The 18097-nt window shown below is 40.6% G+C and overlaps 1 protein-coding gene across 4 annotated transcripts in view; it reads right to left on the bottom strand.

Moving 5' to 3' along the window:
• THADA (THADA armadillo repeat containing) overlaps positions 1–18097 on the bottom strand; it is a 327908-nt gene that overhangs the window by 150482 nt on the left and 159329 nt on the right. For all 4 annotated transcript variants that reach the window (XM_012172732.5, XM_042246242.2, XM_012172738.5 and 1 more), the window contains one exon: positions 580–748. In XM_012172732.5, the coding sequence (XP_012028122.3) occupies positions 580–748 (169 nt within the window). The remainder of the gene's footprint in view (positions 1–579; positions 749–18097) is intronic.

Below are 18097 nucleotides of genomic sequence, written 5' to 3'. Positions count from 1 at the left end.
AGCAGACCCCACTAATACCAACCTATCCCCATATTTACCGCCAGGGTTTAAAAAGGACTGTTTCAATAAGCAGCCTATTTCTCAGTCATTTATTGTACTTGAGTCTTCCCTAGAAGAAATGTTAAGTTAAAAGCAGTAAGTCATTTTGCTTATTTATTCAAAAGAGAAGTCTCCCTTGTAGCACAGAGAAAATAGGAAAGAAGGGTTTGACATTTAATGTACTAAGCTGCCTGACGTGTATCAAGGAATGCTCACAACTTCACTGTGAACAGGGAGTGGCCCAGAATGTTCTTCAGGCATACTTGATGGAAAAGACACAGCTTCTCCAGAGAGGAAAGCCAGATGGAAAAGCAGGCCATAGAAAACCTAGGTTTTAATGCAAAAGATGTTCTGACTGAATCACACTGCATTCATGTTTATGATGAAAAAAAGCACACCTAGAAACACTTGTTCTTTCAGCATGAGAAAACAGATCTACGCATAAAGTGAAAAGCCTGTGCATCAAATCGTCACCTGCTGACAGCACCAAAGTTCATCTTGCAGTATTTGACAAAAGCCATAAAGACTGACTTTACTTACTTGGAGAAGTGTCCCATGAATATGGTTTTGCCGGAAACACTGGTCAGTGCAGTCAGGGAGTTTGGCCAACAGAGTTTGGATGGTATTAGGGATTTCGTCCATCATAACAAACGGGACCAAGGCACGTGCTGCCATTTCACGGGAGCGGTAGACAGGTGAGTGACCACATCTGAGAGGAGACAGAAACACAAGCCCATTCAATGCACATCTCTACATCCACATCTTTGTGCATGCTGATGTTCTATCCGGCTCTGGCTGAGACATCCCACGGCAGGGATGGGGGAAGCAGTTGCTTCCGATTCCAAATGATGCTTTTATACTGCCCTGATTTCAAATGCTTTTTTGCTTCTTTGTTCACATCAGTTCTACAGGAAACTTTGCTCTTCTCATAACCATCATTAACATCTATGGTTCTGCCACAGGTTGTAGGTTGTGGGCTGTTGTATCGCACAGGATGGAAATCAGGAAAGCAAGTGTGGGTCAAGGATGCCAAAAGAAACCAGGCAGTTTCAACCAGGGACAGCTACATAAAGGAAGGATAGAAGCCCCTGAGGTACAGTACTGTTAAATGTGTCTGGCTAAATCAGGTTCATGGAGAGCCGTGGAACTGCAGGCTGAGAAGAGGGTCAGGCCAGACTGGGGAGTGTCTGAAATGGCCAACTACAGGCTCTGAATTTATTGTCAAGAGAACAAGAGATAGACCCTTGAGTTACCAAGTCCTTGCCTCACACCCAAAGAGCTTGGAGAGAAGCCAGTTCCTAAGTAAGTGAAAGTCATGGACAAGAGGTTATTTTGAGATTCTACAGAAGTCATTAGAAAGGCAAGTCATCTACAGGCCGCTTTTTTGTAAACACTTAGAACCTGAGCGTCCACAATCATTTTGTTGAAACTGCACCTGACAGCCTTCACAGAAAAGAAGGAAAGCCCAATATGGTTAAGTCTTAGCTTAAATAAATTCTTGACTAGAACCCTCAAGACATAAAGATCTTTCATCCCACTAAAAAAAAAAATTCAACTTATATAAATGTCTTAAATACCAAGACAAGAATGGGGAAGACCAGAAGATAGCAGACTCTGTAGGGGAAAGAGATGGCCTCTTATCTTTTTTTCCAAAATTGATCAATATTCCAAGAAAAAATGACTGGCAAAATCTGGGCCATTAGGCCCACGGGGCCATTGACGCTTAGCATGTACAGAGATAAAGCCCTAAGACTAAAGTGTCACACTTCAGAGGCGTCACTGACATGTATCGTAATATGATAGTAGAGGTACAGATGTACGTTCTGCACAAATGTAACGATCTAAGCAAGATTTCATCTTGGGGAGAAGGATAGGTAGGAGAAAGTAGGGAACGAAAAGAAAGAGGTACAGGATAAGTCAAAACACTGTGTTGTTTTTTTCCCCTAAGACAGCAGGCTAGAGATGGGCCAATCAGCAGACACTTCCAGGATGGAGAATAGCTCACCTTACAACATGACGTGAGCAGACACCAAAGACTAAGGCTACAGTAGAGAGCTAGAGATTCCCCAATGGTTTTGACAGGACTTTGCCAACTCATCCATTTTTTCACATATCTTCCCTTTAAAATGATTAAACATTTGATCTGTAATTGGCAAAAGGAGTTAAATGTTTGCTTTGGCCATGGTGGGGGGGGGTGCTTAGTGGGGGAGTGAGTGAGAAAACTTCAGTTGATGGAGAAAAGAAAATACTCTGAAAAAGCTCTGAGATTTAATTAGCAAATGACCTCACCCAGTACAGCCATCTGTCGGAAGCTTCCTGGGCTGTCTGTCCCCCCACCCCTCTGACACATAATACTTTGTGTTATAGTGTGCTTTTTGTTATTGAAAAAGCACTTGTGTATAAATGTTTCTTTTCAAATACAAATAATTCTGACATGGTTACAGATGTTTAGTTTCTAATTAGCAGAAACCATACACTAAAGAATCCCCCTGCTTTTGCTCCTGACCTTTCACAAATGATGATTTCCCAAAGGAATCTGGCATCCATACAGGAGAAAGAATGGAAAGTCGGAGAAGTGCCAGAGTTTTCTGCTTTCTGATACTCTGTACTAGGGTACTTTCCAAAAGCACACAATCAGGTTAAAGAGTAAAACAAAACTGCCCCTCAAAAAAGTAATGCAATTACAGAAAAAGAGAAGAAGCCTATTTTTAAAGTAATATTTAATTAAGCACCATTCATTCTAAAGCAATGACTAAATGCAATTTAAAACTCCTCTCTCATGGAAAATTGTTTAAATGGAAGGATAGATTCTACTATACACACTCACACACACACAACTATCAAGTTAAAAAAAAAATTTCCAAGATACTGTTTTGTCAGTCTTTAAGGACAGGAAATTCTTGATTCCCATACTGTTGAAGCCTGGCTTGGAGAACTTTGAACATTACTTTGGTATCGTGTGCTGCCGCTGCTGCTAAGTCGCTTTAGTCGTGTCCAACTCTGGGCGACCCCATAGACGGCAGCCCATCAGGCTCCTCTGTCCATGGGATTTCCCAGGCAAGAGTACTGGAATGGGGTGCCATTGCCTTCTCTGTGGTATCGTGTGAGATGAGTGCAACTGTGCAGTAGTTTGAACATTCTTTGGCACTGCCTTTCTTAGGGATTGGAGTGAAAACTGACCTTTTCCAGTCCTGTGGCCACTGAGTTTTTCAAATGTGCTGGCATATTGAGTGCAGCACTTTCACACCATCATCTTTTAGGATTTGAAATAGCTCAACTGGAATTCCATCACCTCCACTAGCTTTGCTCGTAGTGATACTTCCTAAGGCCCACTTGACTTTGCATTCCAGGATGTCTGGCTCTAGGTGAGTGATCACACCATCGTGGTTATCTGGGTCATTAAGATCTTTTTTGTATAGTTCTGTGTATTCTTGCCACCTCATCTTAATATTTTTTGCTTCTGTTAGGTCCATACCATTTCTGTTCTTTATTATGCCCATATTTTCCTTGGTATCTCAAATTTTCTTGAAGAGATCTCTATTCTTTCCCATTCTATTGTTTCCCTCTATTTCTTTCCATTGATCACTGAGAAAGGCTTTTTTATGAAACAAGAAATTTCCAGATGTACGTGAACCTTCCAGAGTATGTGAACCAAGAACTTCCAGATGTTTAAGCTGGATTTAGAAGAGGCAGAGGAACCAGAGATCAAATTGCCAACATCTGTTGGATCAAAGACAAAGCAAGAGAGTTCCAGAAAAACATCTACTTCTGCTTTATTGACTACGCCCATGCCTTTGACTGTGTGGATCACAACAAACTGTGGACCATGCTTAAAGAAATGGAAATACCAGATCACCTGACCTGCCTCCTGAGAAATCTGTTTGCAGATCAAGAAGCAACAGTTAGCACCAGACAGGTAACAGTGGATGAGTTCCAAATAGGGAAAGGAGTACGTCAAGGCTATATATTGTCACCTTGCTTATTTAACTTATATGCAGAGTATATCATGCAAAATCCTGGCCTGGATGAAGCATAAGCTGGGATCAAGACTGCCAGAAGAAATATCAATAACCTCAGATATGCAGATGACAACACTCTTATGGCAGAAAGTGAAGAGGAACTGAAGAGCCTTCTGATGAAAGTGGAAGAGGAGAGTGAAAAAGGTGGCTTAAAACTCAACATTCTGAAAACTAAGATCATGGCATCTGGTCCCATCATCTCATGGCAAATAGATGGGGAAACAGTGGAAACAGTGACAGGCTTAATTTTGGGGGGCTTGAAAATCACTGCAGATGGTGATTGTAGCCATGAAATTAAACGACACTTGCTCCTTAGAAGGAAAGCTATGACCAACCTAGACAGCATATTAAAAAGCAGAGACATTACTTTGCTGACAAAGGTCCATCTAGTCAAATCTATGGTTTTCCAATAGTCATGTATGGGTGTGACAGCTGGACCATAAAGAGAGCTGAGTACCAAAGAATTGATGCTTTTGAACTGTGGTGTTGGAGAAGACTCTTAAGGGTCCCTTGGACTGCAAGGAGATCAAACCAGTCTATCCTAAAGGAAATCAGTCTTGAATATTCATCGGAAGGACTGATGCTGAAGCTGAAACTCCAATACTTTGGCCACCTGATGTGAAGAACTGACTCACTAGAAAAGACCCTGATGCTGGGCAAGATTAAGGGCAGGAGGAGAAGGGGATGACAGAGAATGAGATGGTTGGATGGCGTCACCAACTTGATGGACATGAGTTTGAGTAAGCTCTGGGAGGTGGCGATGGACAGGGAAACCTGGTGCGCTGCAGTTCATGAGGTCGCAGAGTCAGACATGACTGAGCAACTGAACTAAACTGAGGGACAGGAAGCGGGTGTGATGAGATCCAGCTTTTCTTTGGGTATATGTGGCCTGGAGTGTGAGGGGATATAGTCTTTTCAGCTCTAAGTGGAATATATTTGAAGCTAAAAATCTATCTTTCCCATAGAATTTTCTAGTTTTGATTCAGCAAAGGTGCCAAAATCAGGCAGAGATGATCTTCAGGAATACATCATCCTGTTTTGGACACTGGGGTTTGTGACTTGGACAAGTTGTAGGAATCTCTCTGGATCTGTTGTGCAGAGAGTAGTGGCAGTTATCTATCCCCAGTGAGATGGTGTCTATGAGAACATTCCAAGAAGCAAGGTACTTTGAAAATACAGTTTCAGTAATGTGCCATGCCTCTGTTACAATGGGATCAGTCTAGTCTGGGAACGGCAGGCCTCTCTGTGGCCCCAGTGAGAGAATTAAGACTGTGGTGTGAATGCTGCTGTTGGTGTTCAGCCACTCAGTTGTGTCCAGCTCTTTGCGACCCCATGGACTGCAGCACACCAGGCTCCTCTGTTCTCCACCATCTCTCAGGGTTTGCTCAAATTCATCTCCATTGAGTCGGTGATGCTATCTAACCATTTCATCCTCGGCCGCCCCCTTCTCCTTTTGCCTTCAATCTTTACTAGCATCAGGCTCTTTTTCAATGAATCAGCTCTTTGCATCAGGTAGCCAAAGTATTGGAGCTTCAGATTCAGCATCAGTCCTTCTAACGAATATTCAGGGTTGATTTCAAAAAAGAAAAGAACAATAAATTGATGATATGATGGCAAGGAGGATTTTTTTTTTTTTTTGCCTCCATTATAAAGTGATGAGGATGACTCTGGAGGCCTCCTGAAAAAGGTGAGACGGCTTCTATTCTTTTAAGTTTCAATTCTACTCTTTCAAGTCTCTGGACAACAAAACAAATGGATTTTGAATCTCGAAGGTCATTTTGTCTATTATCACATAGTTTGGAAAGCATTTTCTCAGTACCCCAGCTGTGTTCTAGGCCTGAACACTAAATTGTTCACAGGATCTGTAGAACACACAGACACTGGTGTCTTAAACCTCTAGCTCTCTCCCTTCAATAAACCCTAGCCATGTTCATTTTAATTGTACATGTATCAATTGCCTACTGTGTTCCTGACCCTGTGTAACATGAGAGATGACACATTCGTAATAGTAACACCTGCACTCCACAATTGTACAACCCTTGGCAGCTTATAAATGCCTGCACATCCCTTATCTCTCTGTACAGCATTCTTGTAGGATATGAGGGCATTATAAACCTCAGTTAATGGACAAAAAGTAAAATGCAGCTCAAAAGGCTCAGAGAACCCTCCATGATGCATAAGCAGCAGCTCCAAGACCAGAACTGCCATCCACGGCTCCGCGATGGAGCTTGTGGGCTATTTCAAGTTGTAGCTCACACCTGGGTATTGGAGGACCAAAAAATATCTCCCAGCTAATGAAAACATGGGCCTGAATTTACAAGTATGTGGAAAATCTCTAAATTAGTGGGTTTTTTCCTTTTTAACATTTGTAGACTCATGACAACCTTTCAGAATCTAATGTAAACTGTGGATTCTCTCACCAGAACAGTAGATTTACGTGCATACACATACAATTTCCCACCAGTTTTAGGAGGTTCATGGCTCACGCTCAAAACCCTTGGGGCAGAGTTTCCCAGATCTAGGTCAAGAATCTGCAGTTGCTTCTTTGCACACAGTGTGACTGTGCCTGGCAGGTAAGCACTCTGCTTTAGAGATGTGGGGAGGGAGAACAGGATGCTGTCGCAGGGAACCATCAGCTCAGGGGGAGCCAGCCGGACAGCCTCACGATACCCAGTCAGCAGTGCCCATGGGGATATCCAAGGGTGTGAAGCGGCACACAAAAGAGAACTAGAGGGAGAGTTCGAGTCGTTTCCCGGAGGAGATGAAGGATCTTCAAGAGAGGGTGAACACACCTTCGGGCTTTAGGAACCCTGGCGGGCCCTGGAAATTTTAGAATACACGATTCTGAGCAGGGAAAAATCATTCTTCTGACATCATCCAGTTTCACAGTGTGGTGGCTAAGCATTTTTTTCAGGAGTTTCTCTCTTATATTTAGCCTCTGAATCTATTCCGGTCAAACATTTCACTGGTAAGTAGCTGGACATCACTCATAGCTGTCAGGCATGGAGACATCCACTGAGTGCCCAGCAAAAGCATATACTGAGTTATCAGGAATGAGGGAACCAGAAAGAATCACTGCCCAGGTCATGGGGAATGTAGAATCTAGTAGGAAATTCAGGCCAATCAGCCAGAGCCTTCTGGGATCATGAGAAGTAAAACAGGCTGCTGTAGAGGAACTGAAGTGGGACACCCAGAAAGGAGGGTGGGTGGTCTGGGTCATCAGGGTCCCCCTGTGACTAAGTGGGGTCAGACAGAAGGAAGATTTGGGTTTGACAAGAAAGTGGTGCCCTCCCTATGCCTTTCTGCCCATGAACCCAAACTGCCCCCCAGGGCCCACAGTCAAAAGGAAGGGAACAGAGGTTTATTAAATGATTACTGTGTGCCAGAGTTGGCTATGCACTTCAGAAACACCACTTTATAGTAAATCTTCATTATAAGGCCAGCATCATCAGCCCTATTTGAAGATGAGAAAAGTAAGGTTTCCCAACATACTAAAGTCATAAAACTAGCAAGGGGCAGATCCTGCATTTTAATTAGGGTTTGTCCACCTGCAAAATTTAGCCAAAGACTTTGAACAGTGCAGCTGCCTCAAAATCCTCACAGCCTTGAAAACACCAAATGTTTCCAAAGTAACGGGTTCAACCTAATCACATTGAGGTATGAATGATTTATGGAACCAACCAGTTCCTAATTGTTAGAATGTGGAGCAGAACAATAAAGATGATGATGATAGTAACTAACATTTACTAAGCATCTCTGGAGGGCCAGACCTTTCCTTAAAAGCTCTGCGTGTACTACATCATTTAATCCTTACAAGGCAGAATGGCTGAGAGAACATTAGTCGGCAGTGTGAGGGAGGTAATTTTGAATGTAAGGGACTCTCTGCTGCTGATGAAAATAACCATCCACTTTCTCGAGATGCCCCTACTTGACCAAGGTGTCAGCATCTTAGGGACTAAACTGAGTTTGAAGAAGCTACGTCTCAAATCCCTCACCAGGTTTATTCGAGAATGCATGCCGTTATGGTCTGTTTCTCCTACAGCATGGCCAGATGCTCTCAGGGAATGGTCATCTGGTCGCTCAGCTGGTAAACAACCTGCCTGCAGTGCAGGAGACCCCAGTTCAATTCCGGGGTCGGGAAGATCCACTGGAGAAGGGATAGACTACCCATTCCGTATTCTTGGGCTTCCCCGCTGGTAAAGAATCTGCCTGTGATGCGGGAGACCCTGGTTCAAACCCTGGGTTGGGAAGATCCCTTGGAGAAGGGAACTGCTACCCACTCCAGTATTCAGGCCTGGAGAATCCCATAGACTGTACAGTGCATGGGGTTGCAAAGAGATGGACACGACCGAGTGACTTTCACTTTCACTTTTTTCATCTATAGATAAGCTTCAAAGCTGAGATGACCCTACCTCACAAGGTATCTCTGAAGACTGCGTAGGAAGAAGTAGGCTGAGGCCACAGGTTATACTACGTATACAAAAATAAAAAACTTTCTACGCACGTTTTGTCAATCCAAATATTGTTTCATCTTTAGTGCCTTTGCACACCGCAGGTTACACTCACTGGAATAAACCTGGGTTCAATCCCTGGGTCGGGAAGATCCTCTGGAGAAGGAAATGGCAATCCACTCCAGTATTCTTGCCTGGAGAATCCCATGGATGGAGAAGCCTAGTAGGTTACAGTCCACGGGGTCACAAAGAGTCGGACACGACTGAGCGACTTCACCTTCGTACTTGGGGAACTCTTCTGTATCCTCTGAACTCTGCTCAGGCGTAACTTCCGTTCTGATCCTTTGCTCTCCTGAGCTCTGTCTTAGGGCTTCCCAAGTAGCTCAGAGGTAAAGAGTTCACCTGCCAACGCAGGAGCTGCGAGAGACATGGAGTCAGTCCTTGGGTCGGGAAGATTCCCTGGAGGAGGAAATGGCAACCCACTCCAGTATGCTTGCTGGGATAATCCCATGGACAGAGAAGCCTGGAGGGCTATAGTCAATGGGGTCACAAAGAGTAAGATATGACTGAGCGATTGAGCATTCATGCACACACCCTGTCACTTCAATGGCACGCTTACAGGTGTCAGGGCAAGAGGCACATCCTGCTTATATTCCTCTCTCAGGTATCGTGTTGGCTAGACCAAAATGATGTTTTAAAAAAATTTTTTTTAATTGAAGTATAGTTTATTTATAATGTTGTGTTAGTTTCTAGAATACAGTAAAGTGATCTAGTTTTATAAATATATATAACATATATATATTTTTTAATATTCTTTTCCATTATGATTTATTACAGGATATTGAATATAGTTCCCTGTGCTAGACAATAGGACCTTATGGTTTATTTTATGTTGAGTAGTTTTATATCTGCTAATCTCAAACTCCTAATTTATCCCTCCCTGACCTCCTATCCCCTTCGGTAACTGTAAGTTTCTTTTCTATTAGACCAAAATTATCTTGAGAGCAGAAATAGGATCTTTATAGTTTCTGAGTAATATAGCAAATAAGACAGGAGTTAAGAACCTGTTCTAGAATCCAGAAAACCTGTTTAGGTCCAAGTTCTGCCCTAGTGGGTAACCTTATATAGGTCAGTGAACCTCCTAAGGTTTTACCATCTATAAAATGAGGAAGGGTAACTATCTCATAGGCTGTTGTGAAGCTTAAATGAGACAAAGCATATAAAACACAACGCCTTGTAAGGCAAAATGCCTTATACTTAAAAGCTTAAGCCACACACATAAACTCTCTAGTGTTGTCTATCTCAACAACTGGCTGAAGATAGAGCCTTATGATACCCAACAGGCTTCAGGGCTCATAAAGGCTTGTCCCTCTCCCTCCCCACCAGAGGAGCTGGAAACAAGAGAAGACTTGAGTTTCTTTGGGGCCAACTGACTTGTTTATGTGTGGTCCGCTGCCTTGATTCCTCAGGTCCAGGGCCCAAATTCTACTTTCTGTCAATTCTAATGATGTTTCTAACGCCACTTCACCAAAGATTTATTTTTCCTTTTTATTGTGTGTGGTTCCTAGTTTCAGTCTTGCCTTCGGAAACATGTACACGTGTGGGTACGTGTGTATGCATAAAAGAGAGAAACCACTAAAAAAAATAAGGTTATACCACCGAATCTGAAAAAAACAGTTCAGCATGTCCTGTCAGTATGAAATATGTTTTTGTTACAAGTGCTATTCCTGAAGTCCTTTTTGCACGTTCTCAGGTGGGTTCAACTCGGCCACAGTTGCCAGTCTCCACTTGTCCTTCTCCTCTACTGATTTTCAGTTCATCAAAGGGCCTACCCGCACCTGAACCACTCGTTCCTTTTCCTGCAGCTCAAATGCTAGCACTTAGAAGTTGCATTTACTGTAATCTTGCCCTCTGCACAGCTCATGGATTTCTTTACTCAAATATATTTCTTGGAAGGGTAATGGGTTCAGGACTTTTGAAGTCTGATTTTAAAAATAATTCTTGGTTTGGGTAGTAAGGGAGAAATAAGAGCAGCAGACAGTAGGTAAGCTAAAAATTGCACATTTCTAGCTTTCATAGACGAGTGTGTGTATATATATATATATATAATTTCTGCACATAGAATGTTTAGTTCAAATAGCTACCAGGCAGCTCAAAGCAGCTCAATTGCTCTTTACAAATTAACTCAAATCAACATGTTAAGATCTTTACAAAAATTTACATAAAGAAATGCTGAAAATAGTCAATAAGCCAAAACAGAACATCTGAGAAGTACAGTGTGTACTTCTGGGACATCCCAACCAGAGTCTATACCTACCAGGCAGCTCAAAGCAGCTCAACTGCTCTTTACAAATTAACTCAAATCAACATGTTAAGATCTTTACAAAAATTTACATAAAGAAATGCTGAAAATAATCAATAAGCCAAATCAGAATATCTGAGAAGTACAGTGTGTACTTCTGGGACCTCCCAACCAGAGTCTAAGCTGAAGAAAGAGCATCCTTTTAAGGTCATCTCCTCTCTTCCTCCAAATTACCAAGGCTTTCCTCAGGTCAACGAGCTATAGGCTGTTAATTCCAAGGGGCTGAAAATGGCAACTGCCAGGAGTTGGGAATCAGCTTCCAATACTCTGACACCCTTCGCTTGTCCCTGTAAGAACTGGGCACCACACTTGTCCTCATACGTGGCGAGGACACAGTGACGGATGCAGTGGCAATGGCTAGCTGCATTCATATTATTCCTTTTAGTGTTAGGGAATAAAGCAAGGGAATCTGCCAACAGGGGAAGGTATTCAGTGCGGTGCTCAGTTTAAAGAGATCTTTGAATAATACTCTTTAATTATTTAGAATTACAAACATGTTCTAAATAAATGAAAGGATGCTTTCTGAATACTAATCCCTGGTTGCTTCCTGATATCCAAACATAGAGTATGAAAATTGTATTTCATCTGAAATTTCATTTTATGCTTTCATTACTTTTTGCCAACAAATACAATTTGAAACTTAATTTTTCAGATTCCAACCAAATTGTCTAGACAGCTGGAAAGGAGGTTTTTTTTTTTACCCCCTCTCCTCTGGAGCACTGAAATGCAGTTATAACTTAACAATGATTCAGTCCTGACTATGAAAAACATGGTAAAGACTTTCTGGCAACATAAACACAAAGACTTTGGAGGTCCTAGAGATTAAAAGGGAATCATTACTTTCAGTTATTACCCAGAGTAAAATGGAGTATTATAAAGTAAAAAAAAGAACAAAAACCTAACATAAACGGTATAAAACTTTCCTACATAATGAAAATAACTACTAGACTTAGTTTGAACTTTTGGCACCATCTTCCTCCCGGTCCATCTGTGGGTTTTCCTCTCTGACTCTGGATCAACAAGCTGCATTCTGGTCTACTGGCCTCCGGAAGGACAGCTGGAAAAGTGTTCTGGATCTGCCCCCGGGATAAGCAGGGATAAGCTGTGTGCAGGGCAGGAGCTGATGGCTGCAGCTTGTGCAGACTAAGGGAAAGAGCTGTGCATTCCTCTCAGTAGCAAAAGCCCTCCCGATGTTTCCGCCCAGCTCCACTAAAGACGAGTGATGAACACATTCAGGCAGTCACTGAGTCTTTAACGGGGTTGAGGTGACTCCCTGGCCTCTCCGCATGTCTTCACCTTTCCTTGCAGGTAGTGGTGGGTTGGAGAAAAATAGTCCTGAACTGATCTCTAAGTGACTTCACACAGTTGAAACACAACCCATTAACCTTTAGGGCATGTGGTTCCATATTCAGTGAGTGGTCTTCAGTTCACTAATCCAGGACAGGATAGTCAATTTAAGAAACTACACAAAGATACAGAAAAAAACTTACTCTCTTCTTAAGATAATATATATATTTCACTCAGTCATGTCCAACTCTTTGTGACCCCATGGACTATAGCCCGCCAGGCTCCTCTGTGCACGGGACCCTCCACGCAAGAATACTGGAATGGGTTGCCATTTCTCCTCCAGGGGATCTTCCTGACCCTGGGATCAAACCCACGCCTCCTGAGACTCCTGCACTGCAGGCAGATTCTTGACCACTGAGCTACCAGGGAAGCCCTCAAAGCACCCTAAAGTGAGCCCAGTATTCGGTGGACAAATCATAGGTGCTGAGTACATCTTTCTCAAACCAATGGAACTTGACTTTTCAGGTAACTCTTTCTGAGAAGATATTAAAATCTTGTGAGTTAACGTGAGTGCTTAACACAGCCTGATAATTTTAAAATAAACACTTATAAATGTGAACAATTTTATGAACTTCCTTTTTGACAAGAATCTGTTACATTTCTCAGAGAGTCCAATATCCATGCTAAAACCCAAGGAAGAAAAAGGGAAAGGAAAATGGGAACGTTTAGAGTGTCTGCCAGGTATCAGGCCATGTGCAAGGCACTTTCAAATATTTTATCTCACTTTTAGGACTCACATAAACCCCTTGAAATGAGAATATAATACTATATATACATGTCGGTTTTTGCTCTAGATGATCTAGTGGAAACATGTACAGAATGATGAGTTACCAAATAAAATGTATCCATAAGCAAATAAAGTGCACTGTGCCAATTTCTGCTGTGGTTAATGGATGTGCAATCCTGTATAAGCAATTTATCCCATTAACCCCAATGGTCTGAACTCATTTTTGCAGATCCCATACACAATGAACTGGTGGCCTAAATGTGTTTCCTACTGCTCCAACTAGTGTTTAATAAAATAAAACCTAAGGGTGTGTAACTCACTATCTTTAAGGAAGGCAAATTAGTCACCAGGAAATAGCTGTCCAGGAAATTGTAGTCTGCACAGGCAGCAGCCAAAGGTTTCTAGAGAACCCTGTATTAGACTGGGACAGGCTCCCCAATGGCTGTGGGAATGTCCTCTGCTGTCCTCTATCAATATTAGCCAAGTTGGGTCAAATCATCTACAGTCTTTTGAAGTAGAGCATTTATTTAGAGACAAGCTCAAAATGTCCAAGAATAAAAATCTTTAACATTTTTAAAGACAAGAGACACAGGTCAGCACACTGGCAGGATCTTCATGGGCTTAGGAAAAAATAATACACATAATCATCAGCTTCAAGTGACTATTTTGGTGGAGTGAAACCTACTGTTCAGCAGAAACTTCCTTCTTTTTTTAAAGCAGAAACTCTTACACACTCCCTTTGGTGCCTCATTAGCCAGACTACTTTTAAAACATTCTCAAATTAAAATATTAGTATCTAAATGTGGCTGTAGGCCAGTTACATAATGTCCTTTCACATCCTCATCTGTAAAAGGAGATTAGAGTAAGTGATCTTGAAGGTCCCCTTCAATAATAACAAAATCCTATAATTCAATGGACATTTAAACATTGCAGGCAGATAGCTATCTTTTTTATTTCAGAATATCTTTATGACCTCTCTTGACTTGCTCTATTGCTTAATCTCATAACAATATTGATGCTGATAATAGAAGTTTTATGTCTAATACAAACCACACTCAATCTTTCTGTAGCTGGGAGCCAATTTTCTCTAGTTTGAGCATCTGCGGAGTTGGAGAACAAATGACCAGTGTTTTCTATACCCAGGAAAACCCTTCATTAGCTATACTGGAATCCTGTCATTAAGTCACCCCTTACTCTTCCCTTCCGTGGGCTAAACCAACTCCAATTCCTTTAATCATGTAGAACCTCTTCTCCAGAATCTAGTTAATTACGTTGCCTCAATGGAGAGCTGAATGAATCTTCCCAGTACTAGCAACTAAAACAGTGATTTGTGCTCCTGCTAGATGAGAGAAATTTGAGCGTTTCTTTTAATCTGATTATTCTCCAGAGATTGCAATTTGTTTTTGCTGAAGCTAATTAATACCCCTGAATGACCCTCCTCAGGTTTCACAGCATCACTTTAAGCTAAAATCAGAGAGAGTGAATTTTTTTAAAACCACGAAGTACATGGAAAGTTTTGAAAAGTTCCAAGAAATTTTACTTTTTTGACCTGGAAAAATAGCACAAACGAGCACAGAATATTGAGATGTTAGTAAGAGGTCTGCCCCTGGAAAGATTCTTATCTCAAATGAAGACAGAAATTAGGTAAACTGAGTCACACATCAGCCTCCCTACAGCATTCAAGCAGACCACTGCCAGCCCTATCTTTAAACACTTTCAGGGGAAGTTTTACACCCTCCTTTGGTTGCCCCAGTGCCCACATTCATTTCACAGTCAAAAAGTACTTCCTTAAGGATAATTATACTCTTTTCTTGTTGCCACTTAATTTTGTTTTTCTGGTTCCACATGCCAGGGAAACAAATGAATTTATACCTAAAAGAATAATCTTTTGACTTGTGCCCAAAATATAGCCTGAATGAGAAGAAATCAAACCAACCAACAACAACAGAAAAAAAGGGGTCAAACTTTGAACCAAGACTTTAGCAAAGAATATATATGGATAGCAAAGAAACGCATGTAAAGGTGTTCAATGTCTAGAATTAAGAAGACCAAGCACGCAAAGCGTTGAGCAGCATGTGGAACCAGTGGAACTCATCCTCTGCTGGTGGAAATGTAAAGTGATACAATCACTTTGGAAAATAATTCGGCAATTTCTTAAAAGGTTACATGTACACCATTTTCCACAACCCACTCATTCCACTTCTGGATGTCTACTCTAAGAAAAACAAAAGCATATGTCCATATAAAAACTTGCATATGAATATTTCTGGCAACTTTATTTGTAGTAGTCAAAACTAGACACAGCAAAAACGTCCCTCAACAGGTATGTAAGTAAATCATGGTACAGCTGTACAATGGGATACTTTCTGTGACAGAAAGGAACAAACTCCTTATATGTGTAATGACATGGGTTAATCTCAAAATTATTATGCTGAGTGAAAAAGTCAGACAAATAAAATACATAATATATGACTCCACTTATATAAATTCTAGAAAATGCAAATTAATCTACAGTGATATAGAACAGCTGTTGCCAGGTGAGGCAGGCTGGGATTGTTGGAGAAGGCTACAGAGGGATACAGGGAAACTTCTGTGAGTGCTAGATATGATTACCATCTTGACACTGGGGATGATGTCATGGATGAATAAACTTACCAAATTGTACACTTTCAACATGTGCAGTTTATCTTATACTTCAATAATGCTTTTTTTTTTTTAAGGATAACATTTCACATATATTAGAAAAGTCAAGTTACACACCCTATCTTGTTCCCCCATCTCAGCTACCAGTCACATCTCCAAAACATCCCAAATCTTCTCTTCTTCATATTAAACAAGCCCAGATATTTACTTTGAACTTTTATGACCAGAATGGCCCACTCCTTGTGCTCTCTTAAAGAATCAAATCAATAAATACTTAAATCCTAACAATAAACTGAGTAAGAATGAGAAACTGTTTTCAGGACCAGTATTCCAAGTCTTCCATGTGCTCTTCTAGGACAGGCTCAGAGACAGTAAGTGATTTGACCAAGCTCAGAAAAGAAGTGAACAGACAAGCCAGGGTTCAAAGTCAGGTTTGTCTGACTCCAGAGACCAGGGTAGTAAAAAAACCAGCATGCCCCAACTATAAAGCATTTTTACCACCATAGGATGGGACAACAGTAACAACTGCTAAAAGAGATACAATTTTATAATAACTCTTACATATACTTGACAATCCACACCGTTCTGCCACACAATGGCAGAACGGGCCAGCTTTAATAAGTACTGCATTTAGCATTAGAATTTTTCATGTGGTTAAGGTCAAACAGATTTATCCTCCATCTTGAGTAGATTGAACCTGATTTCTAGTATCTTTTTTTGTGCATGTGCTTATTTTGATAATTTGTTTATCCCATAGTGAAAAGGTTAATTTTCAACTCATCCCTATTTGTATCATGCTGAATTCTGAACAAACAGAAACCAAATTAGTGTACTATTATTTAGCATAGTCCCAGTGAATGCACAATGGAAACTGCTGTGCAAAATTTGAAGATGAAACAAAACAGATTATAAACACACATACCCACATACTCTACCACTAATGAAAAAAATACTAGTGTTACAAGTATACAGTTTCAGTGGTGATGTTATCTTTGTTCAGAAGCAAGGTACATTACAATATGGTTGAAGCCTTCCAGCATTTAATTAGCTTACTAATTATAAGCAGAGTCACATTACCTTTAAGTCTTTCCTTAAGACTAAGGTTGTGACTAAGGCTTAATACATTAATTTCATGGTAATTGTATTTTAAGATGGGGACCATGTTAATAAAGAAGTCTGGTCACATCCTCCAATATGTCCATGTGACGCAACTTGAGATACTGACTAGGAGAAAAATCACTGCTAATATCCACTGCTACTTTTAGTGGCCCAAAGATATTTTTATATTGCATTCAAAGCATAAGGAACATCCAAGAGAATCTTTACAAAGGGTAGACAAATGAATATAAAAAGAAATAAAATCATCAAGTGCCGTTCTTTATTCCCATTTGAATTCAATTCATAAATTTAGCATCAATTCAGTATCACCTTACTCCCCAATTTCCCTCCTTGGCCATTAAAAAAAAAGTGCAAACTGTATGAATCACTCTTCAATTATGCCATGGACATAACCTTCAACCTAAGATTAAAAATACGGTGCTATGTGTGAAATTCAATACTGTTTAACTTCTGGGTGCCAAGATTTAATGCAAACAACATTTCAAAGGAAAATGAAACAATTAGATCACTTCCGTTCATTTTCATGATTTTCTCAGTAGATTTCTATGGCTTAGGGTACAAATGCTAGTATTTGGATCCTCAGTAAATTGGTGAAATTTGGAATCATTTAGTTTATCATCGGTATCACCAGTTCGTACAAGGGACAGAAGAAAAGTTCTCCACTCCCTTACATACTTCCAAGTATTTCATTTACTATTCAAATGATTAATCTGACAAAATCATTAGTCAAGAAGAAAGTAAAGAATCTTATTTTTTAAAGTGGAGGTTTCTAAGATGCACTTTTCACAACATACTGCTCTATCTATCCATGTTACTCTGGTAAAATCTTTATTTCCTGAAAGAAAACTTTTTCTTTTTTGAATTCAAATTTGTCTTATATATGAGAATGTCAGGGCATGTTTTTACTGGATTCATGCAAAGTGAGCATTGATATTTTAAATTTACCTTAGTTTCTCCCTAAATTCCTATAGGTTCTCACTTTTTTTCAGGAAAGTACTAAATTTAAATACAAAGAAATGTATTGCTGAAACCATGGTGAATGTTCACAACTACCTTCAAAAGACTGTAAGAATAAGCACTCTTTCTCTCACACACAGGAAAAAAGCATCACCTTTTAGTCAGAATTTTGAGTTCAGGGCTTTCAGGCTTAACAAAAAAAGTTTCCTGACTTGCAATAGAGCTGTTTTCATACTTTCTTTTTCCATGCTGAAATCACACTGCAGTTATATCACCAGGTAACATGTTTGCAATGTTAGAGAAGTTTCTTGGTTTAGCAAAAATAAAACTAAAAAATTTTTAAAAGGGAAGAGTCTAGTCCTCCAAAAGAATCACCATGACCAGTGAAGCTAAAAGAACTGGTTGAATCACTGGTCAAGAGTCAGTCTTACAG

The sequence above is a fragment of the Ovis aries genome, chromosome 3 (genome assembly GCF_016772045.2).
Source record: "Ovis aries strain OAR_USU_Benz2616 breed Rambouillet chromosome 3, ARS-UI_Ramb_v3.0, whole genome shotgun sequence".
Lineage (NCBI taxonomy): Eukaryota > Metazoa > Chordata > Mammalia > Artiodactyla > Bovidae > Ovis > Ovis aries.
This window is presented reverse-complemented; position numbering and strand designations above follow the sequence as displayed.